This window comes from Athene noctua, chromosome 2 (assembly GCF_965140245.1).
Source record: "Athene noctua chromosome 2, bAthNoc1.hap1.1, whole genome shotgun sequence".
Taxonomy (NCBI): domain Eukaryota; kingdom Metazoa; phylum Chordata; class Aves; order Strigiformes; family Strigidae; genus Athene; species Athene noctua.
Genome location: NC_134038.1, coordinates 3,652,948 through 3,671,981, shown reverse-complemented (window position 1 = coordinate 3,671,981; position 19,034 = coordinate 3,652,948). Strand labels below are relative to the sequence as shown.

The following is a 19,034-nucleotide window of genomic DNA, read 5'->3' as shown; positions in this document are numbered from 1 at the left end:
GAAAGATTTATAATGTTCTGGTTTTTACTCATGTATTGGTTAAATTTGAGTAACAAGAATTTCCTCAAAGCATAAAAAGAGAAGTATAAAAAGAAAAATGTGGGATGTTTAACTTATTCAGACCTCTTTTTGTTCCTTTTTTTCATATTTTATTTATAGCACTTCTAAAAAAGAGGGAATAAAAATAGTATGTCTTCTTTTAACTACATTAAGAACATTCAAATACTTTGATAAAGCAAAAATATTGAATTATTTGAAAAAGTTAACAAGTTATTTCCTTTTGTCTACCTATTATTCTCTTTACTGGTAAAGCTGAATATTTTCTGCCTGTGACAAATTCCGGTTTCGAATTTGCACGCACCAAGAAAGTTGTTTTGCTTCAGAACCAAGCTCAATTAAACTACTTCACTACAGACTCTGTTATGGAAAACTCACTGAAAAAAAAAAAAAAACCCACAAAAAAACACCAACAAAAAACACATTAGCCCACAAACATTAATTAATTCTTGTCATTTTCATTACAGGTCATATGGATTTCTAATTCTTCCTTCTGCCACTGATTTCCATTTTTAGAAACACTTGATAATCTCTCCCATTTTTAGTGACGCTGTACTGGCAATGTAAATCAGGGTTTCTTTCATCATGTTGAGCAACACACAACACAAGGAATCTGCACTTCCAGCCCACAAGCCCATGACAGGAGATGTTTACTGACCTCAATCTGCTGAATGGCCTCTTCCCGCTGACGGATGGCCTCCAGATCCTCTTCTGTGATTTCCGAGAGCAAGGCTTGATCCTGGCTCTGGTTCTGCCCCACACCATCTCCTCCATTAAAGATTTTCTCATCATCAGGTAGGTCAGAGAAGGGAGTCCTAGGGCTCTGCTGAGTGGGGAGAATGGAAAGAAAGCAAAGGCAATGTAAATCCTGTCCAGTTATACATAGTCTTCTCCTAGGAAAACAAAATATTAATATAACGGATTTCAAAAACAGTAGAGAAAAGGTGAAGAGGAGAAGAGTAAGTTATATGAGAGGAAACATATCAAGTCTTGAAGAAAGTGTTAGGACCTGAAGCCGGATCTCCTGAGCTACAGCCCCAGCAACCAACTTCAATTTTCCAACAGTTCTGACAGAAGAAAACATTTACATTTTGCGTCCGAAAAATGACAGATTTACCATGTTGATTTTCCTGCAAATTCTCCTGGAATTAGATACTTTTTCAGGCAGACATAAAGCCTATGCATTTGTCTTGAAGACTTTATGATCCAACTTGCAACATTCAACATAACAAAGGATGCTATTTTGTCAATTTAGGAGATTAAATACAGCTAAAAAAAAAAAAAAAAGGAAAAATCACTATAGCAATGTGACTGCAGTCGTCAGTTTGAGCAACTCACAGTTTCATGGTGTTTGCTCTGTAGACTTGCCCTGATTTTGCTGAAACATTGGATACCATTTTCTAGGTAGCTAGATGTTCACACTGCCTTTGAGAGCTGTGCTTGTACTCAGATCCAGATTTTAAGAGCCTGTTCATGATCCAGCTACATCTACACTGCAAGTAGGGGCAGAGGTTTAACAAGGTCTTCTCGTCCCAGTCTTTAGCTTCTGTGCCTACAAAGACATTAGTTTCAATCTAGACTGGACTCAGAGAATGAACTGACACAAGGTTGGTTTGGAGAATCAGGAGGCTGAGTTCAAGTTCTGAACTAATAGGTATTGGTGAAGACTCCAATCCTACAGCTGCATGAGTATTTCACTTCATAGAATTCACACGGTCCTTTAAACTGGCCTTGAGCTGAACTTTGGACAATAAAAAAAAGCAATCCAGTGCTTCCAATGCTCTGAAGTTGAAAGAAGAAATGGCATTCGCTACAGCACATTCTTGACCTGAACGTCCCCAAAGTCTCTGAAAGCTACAGGATAAAACAAGCACAAGAATTAAGGGAGATGATCAGTTCTCTGAATCTGGTCTTACCTGAGGCACAAACATTGGGGATTCTCAATGAGTTGTGCCTAAGAAATAAATGTGCCTAAGAAAGCCGTCTTGCTCTGGCTAATTTTTCAAAGATATTAAATGCCCCGAATTCCCACAGAGTGAATAGGAAGCAAGGCCATCAGGCAGTTTGCTGAAAGAACTGGAAGGACTGGGAGGACTCGAGTGGAAGTTGCGGTGGAAACAATGCCAAACCACGACAGCAAGAACGAGAAGTCTGACCAAGGATGCATGAGGGAGGCAAGGGGATGAGAGAAAGAAAAAAAAAAAAAAAAAAAAAAAAAAAAAAAAAGACCACTTAGAATGTATCTTACTTCTTGCTTGCTTAGAGATCTGCCCTGGAGGCTAAATTTTGAAGAGCGTCAGGGCTCTAGAAATGCTTATTTATCTCTTTAACTCTTCTCTCATTCTTTAAAAATTTCTTCATATAGAAGCTAAAGAATTTTTTCAGTTGTCTAAACCTAGACTTTGCCATACACAATTAATTCATTGTTATTATCACCATCGTCTAGGTGCAGACAAGGAAAATTATACAATGTGCTGAAGGAAGCGGGGTGATGGAAGAAGTAGAGGCATACAGAATAATCGGCAGCAAACAGTCAAGTGTCTTTCAAAATATAAACAGAAGGTTAAAATCTTTGTCATTAATGTCTTTGTTTCACTTTCTGCTTTCCTGGGATCTGTTATCTACGGAGAAAGGGTGTGTTACAGGAAGAAAATCATCATTTAAAATTAAGTTAAAAATTCATTTACACTTTAAAAGACACATTTTAATAGGATTAAGATACTCTGGGGGTGTTTTATTCGCTAATTATTACGTGCCTTGGACACTAACTTATCTGGTAGAGTGTTTCAGTGCCAAAAGCATGTATTAATGGATTCAAGAAAAAAATCCTTGGGGTATCCTAATGTTTCATTTATAGTGACAGAGGTGTCCTCTCATCTTCACCAGAGGGCTATCTAGGACATGCAGAGGCCATTATGCACAATGCCAAGTAGGCTGAAAGAGCCCTAGTGTCTGCCCTCTGAAGAGGGAAAACAGTGATTTAATGACATTTTTGTATTACGGTCGCAGCAAGGACACTTGTGCCCTGGACCTAAACGCACATGAATGGACACTTAAAGCCACGCTTTGCTACGCAGATATGCGTTTCAGTGGAAGATAACAAATTTACAAAATTTGAAACATTTCCTGCTCTGTTCTGATGTGGGAGCACAGGGTTAACAGGAGAGACAGCAATACAGCAAGCAACTCTTCAAATTGTATTTGTCCGTGTAATACCACAGTTGTATCACAAATACTCTTGATCTTGGCCTGTGTCAACTTTATTAGTCATCCCCACTTGTTGGTCCTGGTATCTGTAAATACCAGGCCCTCCGCAAATAATCTGGATAGTGCAATTCTGCTCAGTCATCTCTTACAAAAGCTGGCTATTCATGTGTTTAAATAGATAATGGTCTAGACACAGATGTTTTTCTCTAAACAAAGTAGTGGCTTAAGTTAATTTCAGAGCTGCTGAAGGCAATTACGTGAATTTGTATCCTTAATATTTTCCAAGAAAATCCAACCACGGCTACTGAATGAGTGAGTAAATCAGGAAACAACAGGATGCAGGGGGACTGAAATTTCCTTCCAGACATAAAAATGGCTCCATAGTAACATTAAATATAGCCACCGTGACTTGCTGTCGGGGCATGTATGGTGGCTGGCTGTGCTAACAAATTAAAAGTGATTTTTGTGTTTGTTGATGGTACAGAGCCCCTCGTTCCCGTGATAAACAAATCCTAGATTTGAAAGTGTGAAGAAATCTAATGACTTTTAATACTTCTGATTGAAACCTGCAGGTAGCTTGGTTTATCAGTGGTCTTCATTCCCTTTTGAGTTGTGCTTATTGCCATGTCTGACAAAATATTTTATTTATAGCCAGAAAAGATATGATGGAGGGTACTCGCTGAGCCTTCACAGATAAAGTTCCTTTTGACAACACACTGGAAGGGGCCATAACTCCCTATACAGGCATTTCCGCATTAAATTTGATTTAGTGCTAAATTTTATGCCCTGTGAATCTCTGTGTAATTTTCTGTTGGATTTCCTTTCATAAATTGTTAATTGGATGTGTTTGAAGTTGCTCTTTTGTTGAAATTTGCCTGTGGCAGATTTTTTGTCAAGATGTATCTATAAACCAAAGTCTGCCTGTGCAAAAAATGATAGGAGAGAAAAAGTTGAGTATATCTGATACGTTCAGTAGTTCTTTTAAAATTAAATTCTTAGGACTGAGAGTCATACTATGCTGTTATTCATCATATCTGAAAAATTATGCCCAGGCACAACATTTTTTCTGTTGGATAAAATCTTTTCAGTAGGATAAAATCGTTGCTGCTTACAACTACATTTTTTTATCAGATTTATTCTACCAATGGAGACATGCTATATGCAGCTGCTGATAGAGAAAAGGAAAAAAAAAAAAAAAAAAAAAAAAAAAGTTTTATCTGGATGGTGACAACTTCTGCCAGTACCTGTACTTTACTGGCAGTAAAATCTTTGCATCAGACGCTGTGTGTCTGAGACCCCTCCAAAAATCACCCTCTCCCAGACCTACACCTGCCTCACTCCCCATTTGTATGTTAGAAGGGCAGAAGAGGAGCGTTAACACACACAATTTCTTCTCCTTGTACACAGCAATATCACCAGTTTTACAACCCATGTCACATAAAATTACCAAGCAAGGGAATGAAATGACCTCTCTTCTAGTTCCTATATGGTCTTTATTCCACCCAGAAGCAGAAATCTAACATGTACCCTACCTACTACAACATCAACCAGACTTTTGGAGTTCATCTTCAGAGAGTCAGGGAATCTCCTGTAGCAGTAAGATGTGTGCTGGTACCGTCTCAGTTCTGTAGCTCCCTCTTACATCTCTAAATTTAACGAGGTCCTTTCTGATTGCTCATTACAGGATTGTTCCCTTATCAGAAACTAAGGACATGAAAATGTTGACTGGAGATGGATGAGAAATGGCTCTTACTTCCTGTGAAATGTTTAGTGATTTCAAAGGAAAATTTCTCTCCCACACCTCATCAAAACCTTGAAGATATAAAGAAAAATGCTACGACAGAGAGGAAGAGCGAGACAAACATACACTCCCTCCAGCTCAGGTTAGTTACAAGTCAGATAATTAAGGTGCCCAATGACAGATGGGCCTCTCAAAGTCTTTCCAAAAATAACTGTAGAAGTTGATGTAAATATTTAAAATTTGTTGCATCTGGATTTACAGACTGTCCACCAGATCAATGACACACTACAGGGAGAGGAGGATGAAGAGCTGAGGAAGACATTCACACACTTCTACCTTCACCTTTGGCATGAAGGTAGTTGAAAAGGAGACTTAATTGAGCCCGAAATTAGACAATGTGAAGCCATTTCTACATCATCTCCATCCACTCCAACTTCAACCAGGAGAAGAGGGTTTCATTTCTGACTGTGTGAAAAGATGGGAAGAGGATACTAATGGAGTATCTTACGATAGATATGACAGAGCTGCTGGTACCTTCAAAGTGGGGAAGGTGGGTCTCCTGAACTGACTGAAAATCTAACTCTGGAGAATAGGAAGGAACACAGGTTCCTTCTTTTCTGACTACTCCTCCATTCACATGGACATTTCAAGTAGTTGGAGATGTCCTCATCATCACTTGGCTGTAAGACACTTGAGACTGCCTTTGATATGCACAACACAGTTCATGAATTCACAGAATCACAGAATCCTTCAGGGTGGAAAAGCCCCTCGGGATCATCGAGTCCATCCCTCAGCCCGACTCTGCAAAGTTCTCCCCTACCCCACATCCCCCCACAGCTCATCTGAACGACCCTTAAACACACCCAGGGGTGGTGACTCCACCCCCTCCCTGGGCAGCCCATTCTACTCTCTGACCACTCTTGCTGGGAAATACTTTTTCCTAATGTCCAGCCTGACCCTCCCCTGGGGCAGTTTCCAGCCGTTCCCTCTTGTCCTGTCCCTGATCCCCTGGGAGCAGAGCCCAGCCCCAGCCTCTCTGCAATGTCCTGTCAGGAGCTGCAGAGAGGGATGAGGGCTCCCCTCAGCCTCCTCCTCCTCACACTGAACACGCCCAGATCCTTCCCTGGCTCCTCACAGGATTGATTCTCCAGCCCTTCCCCAGCCTCGTTGCCCTCCTCTGCCCTCGCTCCAGCCCCTCCAGATCTCTCTGGGATTGAGGTGCATTCATTGTTACCTCTAAGTTTATACGAGCACAGGCAAAAGAAGCCTCACTCACATAAGCTAATTTTGTACTACATACTGCAGGTTGTTCCAAGGAAATCTTCTGCAACCATGAAAACAGATTATTTTAGAGGTCTTACATGACTCGGGTAGTAAACCAAGCAAGGTTGCTTTGTCTTCTCCCATCTCCAGAAGCCTCTGCACCTCTAGCAGGGATATGGCCAGCTCAAGCAGTAATCAGCACACCTCCCACACCTCCTCCAAGCTATCACATCTCCTTGGGTAACATTTTGGCTCTGGCTTTCAAACAAAATGCAAATGCAGAGATGTTTATCTCTTGCTTTATAGTATGTATAGACATATAAACAGCCAGGCTACACTTTATGAGGTTATCCTATTCTCACTAGCATCCAGGCTTAGAGCTTCACATTTTATTGCATGTAGAATAATGAGGCCGGAGTGCCTACATTAAAGATCGATAAAATACTTTACATGGAGGGCCACTGTGCAGAATACTGCTGTAGTTATGCTGCCTGCCTGTGCCTGACACATTTTTAATAGCACGTTGGCACCGCAAGCTGTCCGGGACAAAAACGGCACAGAGCAGCCACCTCGGCCTGCCTATCTACAATGTACAGGTAGGTTAAGAAGACAGATAAATGGGATTAGATGATCTTTCTCAAACCATCCTTCCAAAACAACTAACCTTGCAGACTCGATGAGATTTAGAGCTGTATCTAGCCAAGCGAAAGCCCAAAGCAATTACAGGTAGAAAGGCCTCAGGCAGGCACAGAACAAGCAGCCTGGGACTTCTAAATCTTTTAGAGGAGTGAAATAGTGATATTACAACTTTGCATTATCTTTCACACAGAAGATCGCAGCAGTGATTGGTAATCTGAGCTCTGTTATCTTACGAGAGGTGCTTCCCACAACAACGGGGGGGAAAAAAAAATGTAATCACAAATTAACCGTTGCTTGCTCTTCCTTTTCACTCAAACACGGGCACTTTAAAACTTGCTGTAACAAGGGCAACTTTTAAGTGGGGTATTTTCAATCCTTCCTGCATGCATCACTAACATGGGCAAATACAGAAATGTGTTCAGTTATGTAAATTTGATTACTCTGCACCAATGTAGCATGAGAAAAACCAGCATGAGGAAATTAGCATAAAGGGACGGGTTGAAGTGCGTTTTTATTTAAATTAACTAGAATCTCTCATGTGTTTCTGTCTTCACTCTTGATCAAGTTGTTTACTTTTGAATTACATGAACCTGAAATTAGGCAAGAAAATCACCATTTCTACCAGCTTCCTGCTATGGAATCTGCAAGAAATTACTAATTTTACGGAAAATGTAACAGTAGAAACTATCTTGCTAGTTCGCTTTTCAGCACTTATAAATCTAATCATTCAAGTCTCTGCAGTTATGAAGACTAAGAAAATCCACTTAGTTTCCTGGAACTAGAATAGACTTAGTAACAGAGTACCTAGTTCATGCCTCCTACTGCTTTCTTCTTCTTTATTTTCCTTCAAGACTTTATTACTTCACCAAATTCATTCTGAGCAATCATGACCTCATCACCTAGGGCTGCTCTAGTTCAGAGTCGATCTTACTGTACTCAGGGTGAGAGAATTAAATGACATGTCTGTGGTAGAAAAAGAAAAAGAAAATAAGCCAGGGGCCTGAGATTTAGCTCTCTGATAACTGACATGCTTTTAAGAAGCACAGCATATTTTCACCCCAAGGTGAAGACCAAATTTAGGAGGAATGGCCTGATATTTATCTCATGGATAGCATCAGCTTCTAGGGCAAACTTCAGTCTATAGTGAGGGCGACATTTTGTCATGTATTTTCACCAAGCTTGATTTTTTACAGATGCCCCACAAGGGAAGGAAGGGGCACTTTGTCCTGTTCCTTTTCTGTTGATTTGGCAACTTTATCTACCATGCAAACAGACAGTCCCGTGGCGATGTAAAACAGAACAGCGACAGTGAAAACAGGTATAAATTTCCCCTCTCTCTAATCTAACACCCTTTTATTTTCAAACCCATTTCATGGAATGACTTAAGTCTGATTACACATGTCTACACCCATCCTTCTCAAAACCCACTGCCTGCGCTAGCACTGTCTTCAGGTGGCATCTCTATACATGCCAAGCAAGTGGATAAACATTTCTGTAAGACTGTCACGAAGGAGAGAATTCACCAATATTTTTATACCATCGCATCACATTGCTAAAGCTGTTCCTGCCCTCTTCTAGCTGTCTGAATTATATCCTCATCATTCTCCTTCTCTGCACAACTCTGCTGCTGGCACCGTGTTTTGGCTGTCACTGCTCTCTGAGAGCTGCGCTGTATGTCGTCCCTGGATCCTGATGCTAGAAGAAAACTCCCCTGCTCGCAGCTCCCTTGCTGAACATCTGAAGCATCCCGCGTTTGTGTAAATGGACAGGAACTCTCAGACACATCAAGACTGTCTAGAAAGGACTGTGTTGTCTCTGCCTCCCGACGTATATGTGGCACAGCTGGTGAGCAGGTTCCTGCTAGAAAGGCAAACAAGAAGGAGAATGAGACGCTGGCTCACTCGTTAACACCCATCTAGTGGGGAAAAAAAAAAAAAAAGAAAAAAAAAAAAGTGAGAAGTTTTTTTCTGGGTTCACAGGGAGGCAAGAGCCAAATGCAGCTTGGTTTTCTGCAGCAGAGACAACCCCCAGCATGGGCACTGTGCCACTCTGTAGTGTGGAGCAGTGGAATAGCAGGAAGATGCTGGAAATAAAAAGTATGTCTTTTTCTTTCAAGGAATTCACTGCTTTTGTGTTTTGTATTTTGCTTTTGGAATGCTCAGCCACTTTTTTTTTTTTTTTTTTTTTTTTTTTTCAGAAACATGGTTGACTCCCACAAAGCCTCTTTGGCATCAATCTTTTAATCTCTTTTAATTATTGGCCTTTGGAAGGGTTTCAGTGGACTGCTCAGTGTCCAAGCAAATGTTCACAGCCTGGGCTTGAGGAACACTCTCATTTAGTGACTGCTCTACAAAATACCTGCCCGTTTTACAGCCCCTGCACTGTCTGCATTCACAATACTTCAGCTACTACCCAAAAGCCTGATCCCAAATGAAGACAAAAATCAGAGGCAGCTTTTCACCACCCATCTGGAGGAGCTTTGCTGAGTCTTGCCAGGGTAAGTGGTCAGTTGATGAGGTTGGGATGGGGAGACAAAACAAGGTTTCTGTCTCTTTGTGAGAGTGCTTTCCACCTTTGTGGGAGAGGAGGAAAAGAGTGGTGGCTGAGCATTCAGCAGCAGTATGGGACGACACCCATTCACCAATTCACAACTTCTGGCACCATCCACAGAAGAGTCCCATCTCAAAAAATGCCAACATTGTACTGAGAAAATGCTAAAACGTGTATCGGATTTCCACATGAGGCATCGAGACATAAATCGTCTGTCTTCTATAGCAAAGGATGCTCAGCCCTTTGGTCCAGTTCACAGCAAATTTTTTTCTAGTACTAACTCAGAACTGACTCAGGAAGGTCATCCCAGGCTGGTAACCTGAAAACATAAAGTCAAAGTGATTTACTCAAAACAATTAAGCAAAAAAGTCAGAGCCGGGCAGACTCTGAGTAAGGAATTGGTAACTCCTGTGAGGCTTCTCCACCTGAGAAAGCAACCTCTCAATAGAGAGGAAATCAAGTCAGTGGGGCCAAGGGCAGGATTAGACCCATCAGAAATAGCCACTCCAAGGAAGGGTTGAAGTCAGCAGCACACACTGCATGGCATGACATCAGCAGAGAAACCAAAGAGATCAAACCCAGAAGCTGGGAAGTTCAACAAGAAAGTGACTCTGACAGACCTTTCACATGTGCACAGCAGTGATGGGAGAAAAGAGAACAAAAGTTCATACTTCCTCAATGCCATGTAAACATTTTATTTTATTTTATTTTTTTAATTTACCTGTAAATTTAGATCAATAAAGCGTATTGATCCAAGTCTGATTGCAGGCAGCTGGTTGTTAGGTATTACACTAATATTATACACAACCCCTTAATTCTTCTTCTTTAGGACAGTTTTGGTTTTAATTAAAATACAAAAGTAATAACAATTTTTTAAAAGATACAAAATGACAGCCACTTGCAGTGAAACAAGAGACACCAACTGAATTGAAATGAAAATATTTGGGACTATCTAATAGTACTGCTATACAACGGGGTGTCACGGCTCAGTGACCCAGTCTGTGGTCAGCCTCTGGTGAACCCATTCACAATGGCCAGACAGCATGGGAAAGGGCTCACCTTTGGCTTCTCTTTTCCACAGATTCAGTGAAAACTTTCTATCTCTAGGGAGATCTAATTAAACTGATCTTTTTGACCAAAACTGACCAGAACTGAAGCTGTCATAAGAATCTTAAATAAAATGAGATTTAGGAAAGCAAAGACACCATGAAGATGATGAAGTAATCATTAACAAAGACTAGATAATTATGTTTGGTTACTTCCCAAAACAGGTAGTACTGAAGATTCACCTGACTTTTTTTCTAGGGTCTCTTTTTAGATTATTTCCCAAAGCATAAAGCTGGGCAAGTGATCCTGGTGTGTAGTTTTTGTGAACGCCCCTTATCCCACATCACTTATACATGTAGGTGACCTTAAAAACGGGTGGATGGATATTTCTCCAGTGGTTTTGTTAGAGATGGACTTGGGAGCAATCATAACTCCCATCCTGTTAGGAAAGCCATGAAGACAATCCCAACACAGCTTGGCTGGGTTGTGTTTTCAGCCAGCTCAGCTGGATCTGGAAGAGCACATCGGTCTATGCTTACTGTAGAGGTTCTGTTGTGCCTCTTGGGTCACCAAAATAACCAAGGCCAAGAAAGCACAGTCTTCATGGGCTTTTTCTTAAACTTAGAAAACAAAATAGGGCTTTAGCAAGACCAAGCAGCTTTTTTTCCAATGTTACTTGCTGTTTCTGTGTACTGCAATAAAGAATTGCTTAGGGAGCAAGTTTCTTGGTCTCTTTTAAGTGACATATCTGCTCGAGGTAACAAGGGGTGTGCTGAAAGCGTATAACCTAAGAAACATCTCCCTATGCTTCCTACTAAACGTTTGGGTTGCTTGTTTGTTTGTTTGGTTGGGTTTTTTTCCCCTTCAAACAGATATATTCCAGGTCATGGGACACAATCATCCAATTGGCAATGCCGGGAGGAAAGGGAGATCCTTGGAAATTAGCATTTGATTCTAGTGTTGTATTCTTAAGTGTATAATTACGGCAGAGCCCTGCACAGTAGAGCCTAGTTAGACACGAGCTTTTGCAATCAAAAGGTCTGTAGCATTTTTTCCTAAAGACATACATTCAGTGAAACAGAGATCACACTTCCGACTAAATTGGTCAAATAGCTGTTGTCCCTCTAAGAGCGCTTCTTCTAAAGTCCAGAACTTACCTCCTACCTGTCCTAGACACCCCCATGCAGAAGGGGATGAGCCTGGTTCTTCCTCCTGACCAGCAATAGTCCCCGTCTAACATAGTCTAATCTCCTAGCACACAAATAACCTTAAAAAAAATAGGTTAAACTGAAGGGAATTAAATGCCTGCCCTGATTTCTGTGTGCTGTGACAACAAGGGATGACATGGATTGGAGGACACTGTTTTACAGGAAATATTTAACAACTAGTCAACTTTATTTTAAGGATCCGAACTTCGATCGCAAGAAAAACAAATAGTGATGATTTGAATTTCAAGTCAAATGAAGTCAGGATATTTACTGCTTTAAAGAACAACAGAACAGCAGCAAGAAAATTATATTCTTCCTCAGGAATAGTGATATTATAGTTATTGCAGATCTAGACAATGTCTCAAGAAAGTGAAACCAAAGGTAAGTAAATTTAGTTACAGATGCATATTTGTGACCAAAAATGCTTGAAGAGTTAAATAATGAAAATGGGAAGCGCAAACATTGCTGAAAGGAACAAAACCTTGTTTCTGAATGAGTTTGTCCAGGGAGAAGGAAATAGGAAGAATTTGGGACTTTGCTAATTTATCCTGTACGAGTTCTTTATAGGGCAAGACAAAGTGAATTTAACCTTCCCAACAGTGACAAGAAATAGGAAGTGCCAGCAAAGGAAAGCGATGCAGACCAGCTTTATTATCCTCATGTGCTCCATGCTGTCTCTGTGATATACATTTACAGAGACGCTAACCTTTCCTTAGCTCAAGTGCTCAGCCCCACACTGCATGATTAGCATACAGGCTTGATGAAGGCTTTCATGAGGATTGAAAAGCTACTAAAACGTTTGCAAAATAAAACATTCAGGGAAAGGATTAAGATAAAAAAATGCTAAAAGGTTTTCAGCTCCGCACCACTGGAACGTGACATGTAACAAAATTGTCCAAAAAACTGTGCATTTTTCCAGTTACAATTACCATCAGGGCAATGTCTTAACTGTGTCAGAGGCAGGAGAGGCCACAGATAAATATTCAGATAATTTCCACCACACGTTTTTATTGGACTATTATTATTATTTATTTTACTTATGTTTTCACTGTGCCATTGACTTTCCAAACTGATGGGGCATTAATCATCCACACAACTGTTCTTTATTAGCTTGAGCACTTAACCTACATGCTTCTTTCCTAACATCAGCCCATTCTGACTTCTATCATTTAACTTGGTGAATAATTCACCTGGTCTTCATTTGTATTTTCACCTTGAAAGTATTTATAGACTGTAATCATGTCTCTATTGATACTTTCTTCTAGACTACTTAATTTAGCTCCCTCATTTTCTCCTCTGATGTTTATGGACTATATACCTCACACCACTTTACTTGCCCTGTTCGTGTTCTCTTTTATTCTGTCTGCATATACCAATACCCTTCCCAAGATATAAACTCCAAGACCTCATTGCTTGTGCCATAAAAACACTTCTCTGTTAGAAACTTTCACCCCAAACCAGGAGAAATTTTATCATGTGTTAAACTCTACTCCGAAAACTGCTGCATGGGGCTTTGGTTAGTTGGTTGACTGGTTGCCTCTCATGATTTTCCTAACAACTATCTGACCCCGTCTCAAAGGACTCAAATCTGGACATTTTCCATTCCTACAGTAATAAAGGAGAACTGAACTAATTCTGAAAGGCAAGGAGATATTCAGTGAATTAGAATCATATTTCAGTCCCTAAAACAGACCTCTGGCTCCAAAACCACCCTGGAATAGGATCTTCTGAGTGGAAAAGTGACAGCTTTCTGTTACTCCTTTGAAGACTAGATTACACCTCAAGCTTCATAATGTCTCATGAAATAACTACTTATTACTCAGCATGGCCTCTTCTTTTACTTACTCTTTTAGCAAACAGGACCTACGGCCTCAGCAATGAGCTGCTCCAGCAGCACGTGTGCATGCCTTGGTGCAAGTATTTTCTAGTATGCAACGTATTGTTCCTTGATGTTCCTTTGTGTGTGTGGAGATGAGATTTTTATCACATAACCTAAGACTTCACACTGCACAAGAAGCTCCTCACTAATACGGATATGCACATAGGTGCAGGCACACACCCATTAGCACTGTCCCCTCTCTCTGTCCAGGGAGCCATGAATGTTTGAGGGAGAAAGGGACCACAGCGAACCACAGGAAACATGTCTGAAGGGATTTTTTTTTTTCCTTCTGTTCCCTGTCTACTCAAAACAGTGAAGAGGGCTTCTCCAGCAGGTAATTCAACCCCATAAAGTTATGCCCTTTCTTTATTTTATTTTCTTTTCTCCACTGCCTGTCTAAGAAGCTATAAACTGTTAATAGAGCCAAAGAGTTTATGTGCTCTTAACAGAGTTACCTAAAGTTTGATGCCAGTTTGTCCCATCAGATATCAAGTGTCCCATTCAGACAAAGAAGGATAAATTAAGCACATGCTGATTCAGAACTGGAGGTACAGACGTGTAAGTGGGATCCCTCTTAACACTAATTTGAGATGTTTGCACAGTAGATATCTTCATTTGAATTCATCAGCCAAATTGAACTGCTAGAAATCCACCTCACCAAGTTTTACATACTGGAAGCACTGACCTCCAAGCTCCTTATTAAGACTCCCATTATATTCAGCGGAGACATGGTCAATAAAGTCAATAGAGATAAGAGCTCTATTCTCCAGATTAAAAAGATTGACAGCTACTTAACATGAGATTCTGTTGTAGACCATAAAAGGATCCTTGAATGTCAGGCTCAGAAGTAGACACCTACACTCCACATGCCCAGATGTGGGCAAGGAAGACTGCAAAAAAAAGGAGAAACAAAACAAAACAATAAAGAAACCCCACCAAAACCCCCACAGACTATGTACTGGGTTTCTTTTGTTTTGGTTTTTTTTTGTTTTTTTGTTGTTTTTTTTTTTTCTAGAGAACAATCATCCTACCTATCTCAGATGAGTACACTAAGATACGTTTATTTCTCTCAACTGACTGTAGAAAGTCTTATTGCCTTCAAAGGTAGAAACCTACACTGTGGAATCTACACTGAAGTAATCTACCTGGACTTGTGCAAAGCTTTTGACACTGTTCCACATGACATCCTTGTCTCTAAATTGGAGAGTCATGGATCTGACAGATGGACCACTCGGTCGATAAGGAATTGACTGGATGGTCGCACTCAGAGTTGTGGTCAACAGCTCCATGTCCAAGTGCAGAGCAGTGACCAGTGTCATTCCTCAGGGGTCTGTATTGGGACCAGCATTGTTTAACATCTTTGTTGGTGACATGGACAGTGGGATCGAGGCACCCTCAGCAAGTTTGCTGATGACACTGAGCTGTGTGGTGTGGTCACACGCTGGAGGGAAGGGATGTGCCATCCAGAGGGACCTGGACAGGCTGGAGAGGTGGGACTGTGCAAACCTCATGGAGCTCAACAAGGGCAATGGCAAGGTCCTGCACAAGGGGCAGGGCAATCCCAAGCACTAACACAGGCTGGATTGAGAGCAGCCCCAAGGAGAAGGACTTGGGTGTGTTAGTGGGTGGAAAACTGACTATGAGCCAGGAATGTGCGCTTGTAGCCCAGAAAGCCAGCTGTGTCCTGAGCTGCATCGAGAGCAGTGTGGCCAGCAGGTCGAGGGAGGGGATTCTCTCACTCTACTCCACTCTCGTGAGAACCCCCCTGCAGTGCTGTGCCCAGCTCTGGGGGCAGCAAAATCAGAAGTACTTGGACCTGCTCAAGCAGGTCCAGATGAGGCCTCAAAGATGCTCAGGGGGCTGGAGCACCCCCCTGTGAGGACAGGCTGAGAGAGTTGGGGGGGTTCAGCCTGGAGAAGGGTCAGGGAGACCTTATAGTGGCCTTCCAATACTTAAATGGGCTACAGGAAAGATGGGGAGGGACTCCTGATGAGGGAGTGTAGGGATAGGACAAGGGGTAATGGTTTTAAACTGCAAGAGGGTAGACTTACATTAGATATTAGGAGGAAATTCTTCCCTGCGAGGGGGGTGAGGCTCTGGCACAGGTTGCCCAGAGAAGCTGTGGCTGCCCCCTCCCTGGAAGGGTTCAAGGCCAGGTTGGACGGGGCTTTGGGCAACCCGGGCTAATGGAAGGTGGCCCTGCCCGGGGCAGGGGGGTTGGAACTGGATGATTTTTAAGGGCTTTTCTAACCCAAACAATTCTATGATTCTATAAATATTTAACAGAGATTCCTTTGTTATGCATGGTTTGAGATCCCACTAGATTTATCTGGTACCAGATGAGGACAGTGAAGCAAGACGGCTCTGGGGTAGTGCCCTAGAACCTGCCTGGATTCCTTTTTCATGGAGATATCCTGCCTTGCCCCACATGGCACATTTAAGAGTAGAAAACATGTCTGCAATTATCTGGTCAGCATAATGAAGAAGTGACAAAACCTCCGTTTTACTGTTGTGTGGTTTATTTATTCATGACCTTCTATATCACCACACAGAAGGCTAAACCATACAAAATCTGAATTTCTTTTGACAAGTTCCCTCCAGCTGCTGAGACCTGGAGGCAACCAGCATCTCCCTCACAGACCAGGTCCTTAATAGACTTAATAATACCATGAGGTTATGAAGTGATCTAAGCTATATATTTGCACTGGATGAGATCACACTGTATAAAAACTTCGATAGGTGCCTCTGCTCTTTGCTCATCCTTAAGGAGCAATGACCTGAACATTAGCATGTCTAGTAAATTGTTCTAATGTGTGGTGAAAGGGGACTAATGGATACAGTAATTGATTGTTTGATGGATAGCTGGGGAGCCCTTTGATTATGAGTTTTTGCTACGGTCCAAGACATTTTCATTCTCCAGTTAACCCAGAGCTGATTGCTCGCATGAATTATCTCCTTCTCTGCCTACAAATATCATTCTCTTAATAAATATTTCATTAGAAACAAACCAGTGATGGAGAGAGAGGAGAAAGCAGATGCTCAATACCGTGTCTTCTGAAGAAATTATAGAGTCTACAGAACAAACACAGAGATTATCCATGAAATGTGGTCAGGTCAGACAAGAGGTCTTTTCTTCTCCAGGATTTAGTGCTCAGAACAATGCAAAAGGCAGGGAAAAGACTGAAGGTCAATTTAAGTCAATCAAGGAAGGCCCAATGTGGACCAAGAGGGATGTACTGCAGTGGGGAAGCCACTGCGTAAAAGTTGCCTTCCTCATAAATGTCACTTTTCTCTCTCCCATGCTCCAAGCTGAGATTTGATGTTACAACAAGGAGCGACCCTGGCCAAGAAAAAGAATATCAGCAAGAAAACAGACTTACAGTTCCCGGGATTTAGTTGCTGAGCGTTGGATTTTGATCCTGTTGAAGCTTATTGAAAAATTCTCATGGATTTCAATAGGGTTTTTTTGATCCTTTGCCTTCCCATGATGACTCCTCAAAAGTTATTTACCACCTCTATTTAGCTTTATGATATTTAACTATTTATTAAAAGCAACTGTACTGAACCTGTTTGTTTCATTTTCACCTGGTTACCTTTCAGCATGACATGCAACTGTACTTCTGCGTTGCGAAGGCTGATGCTCATCTCTCCCCGTTCTCCTACAGGACAGTGTAGAAACCAGCCAGAAACAGACTGTTTTGACATTCAAACTCTCAATCCTGGATCAACCCTGTTTCATATCCCTTCAAATTTTCAAATATGAAGAGAGCGATATTTGCAGAGATCCTCCACAGGCCCCACTGAGGAGAGGAACTTCATAAACTAAGCTTGGGTTATAAGTAGTTTGATACAACAGAGAAAGGAGTCACTACACAGGCTAATCCCAATTCACTTCAGCCTCGCACACTTAATATGATGAAAACTGCTGCAGTTTTTAAATTCCCTTTCATTGAAAAATTGTCGATGAGCAAAATACATAATGTTCCCTATTACTCTCCAACCTGTGTACATCCCCTGGGCATGGAGACTCTCTTATCTTGTTTTCTTAGCTGTTCCTTGAGCGTATTTATATTGTTAGTCTCACAATAGGTATCATTATGTCAAGAAGCACAATTTAAACAATAATAGTATGGTTATGGGCAGAAATGCAACTGATCACATCACATGCTATAAAAGGGGTACGTGTCAAGGAAATGGCTTCAATGCTCTTTGCTCTCAGTTCTTTGCCAAAACATCTACATAGGGGAATGGCATGAGCAAAAGAGGAGGGAGAAGGAGAGACAGTGACAGAGGAAGAGGGACAACTAATGAAAAAGAGTGCAGGAACTAACAAGAGTGAATGAAGAACACAGAAGATGCTCAGAAAGGGGAAAAATGGGATGAAGAGGAAAGAAATAACAGAAAGGAAGCCAAACGTAGACCCAGGATGCTTCCAGAATGCACAGATCTCCCACTCAGGTAAGACAGGGTCTGAGATAGGACCATCTGCAGATCTTCCTCACAGGAAATGAAACCTCCAGTAGTGCTGACATAATTCACATGCAAGGACGGGAGAAGAAAGGCAGAGAATCTTTCCAAAGCCAGTGTAGCCACCAGGGAAGCATATGCATTACTGTCGTTGCTCTGTAGTTACCATAGGCAAGCCAACTATTGCAGAGTAAAGTCCACAGTGGTTGAGCAGCAAATCCCATTAATAGACAGAAATCTCTGTCTCTCTGTCTTCTCCCAGAGAAGTATTTGCCACTAATTTCTGAAGATAAAACATCCCGCACACCTTGTAGATAGGAAACTTTCTTGCCACAGGGGACTTCTAGTAATAGAGATAAAAAAATGGGTAAAAGAAAAACATGGGAAAAAAACCTCTCTTTTGCAGATAAATACTAAACTATCGATCTGAGATTAGAGCAAGCGAAGAAATTGTTGGCAAGGTTGATATTGGACACGTATTTTCTATACCAAATTGTGGAAGCTGACTGAGTCTGTAAGATCACTGCATATTTTATCATAATCGTTAGGCTGCACACTGACTTTCTCTATGGAAAGCACTCTATGAACCATTGACACTGCCTGCTGAGCGAGGTGACACTTTCCATCAGCAGAGAAGCATCGATCTGGATCAGCGTTTTAAAGTCCCTGATGGGTTTACATTACCTTTCTGCTGGAGTCTTTCTACTTGCTTCCACTGCCCATGCTTTTACCCCTGCTGCTGCTCAGCCCAAACACAGCTGCACTGATATACCAAAGGCCCATATCTAATACATACCTCTGCCATCTATTTTCAGCCCTCATTTGGCAAACAGAACCTGATGAGACCAGTCTGATCATAACTAAGAGACAAGCTCTTGAGTTATATCCTGAGCCAGTCTCCCAAGGATGTTGACACGTGCTTTAATTTTGTATCACCCAAAAGTCACAGGGTTCTTTACAAGAGGACTCGTGTTAG

At 41.5% G+C, this 19,034-nt stretch overlaps 1 protein-coding gene across 14 annotated transcripts in view; it reads right to left on the bottom strand.

The window, feature by feature from the left end:
* TSNARE1 (t-SNARE domain containing 1) overlaps positions 1-19,034 on the bottom strand; it is a 533,649-nt gene that overhangs the window by 259,407 nt on the left and 255,208 nt on the right. For 12 of the 14 annotated variants that reach the window (XM_074898355.1, XM_074898350.1, XM_074898344.1 and 9 more), the window contains one exon: positions 716-883. In XM_074898355.1, coding sequence (XP_074754456.1) covers positions 716-883 — 168 coding nt within the window. The remainder of the gene's footprint in view (positions 1-715; positions 884-19,034) is intronic. The other 2 variants (XM_074898356.1, XM_074898357.1) reach the window with 1 other exon arrangement.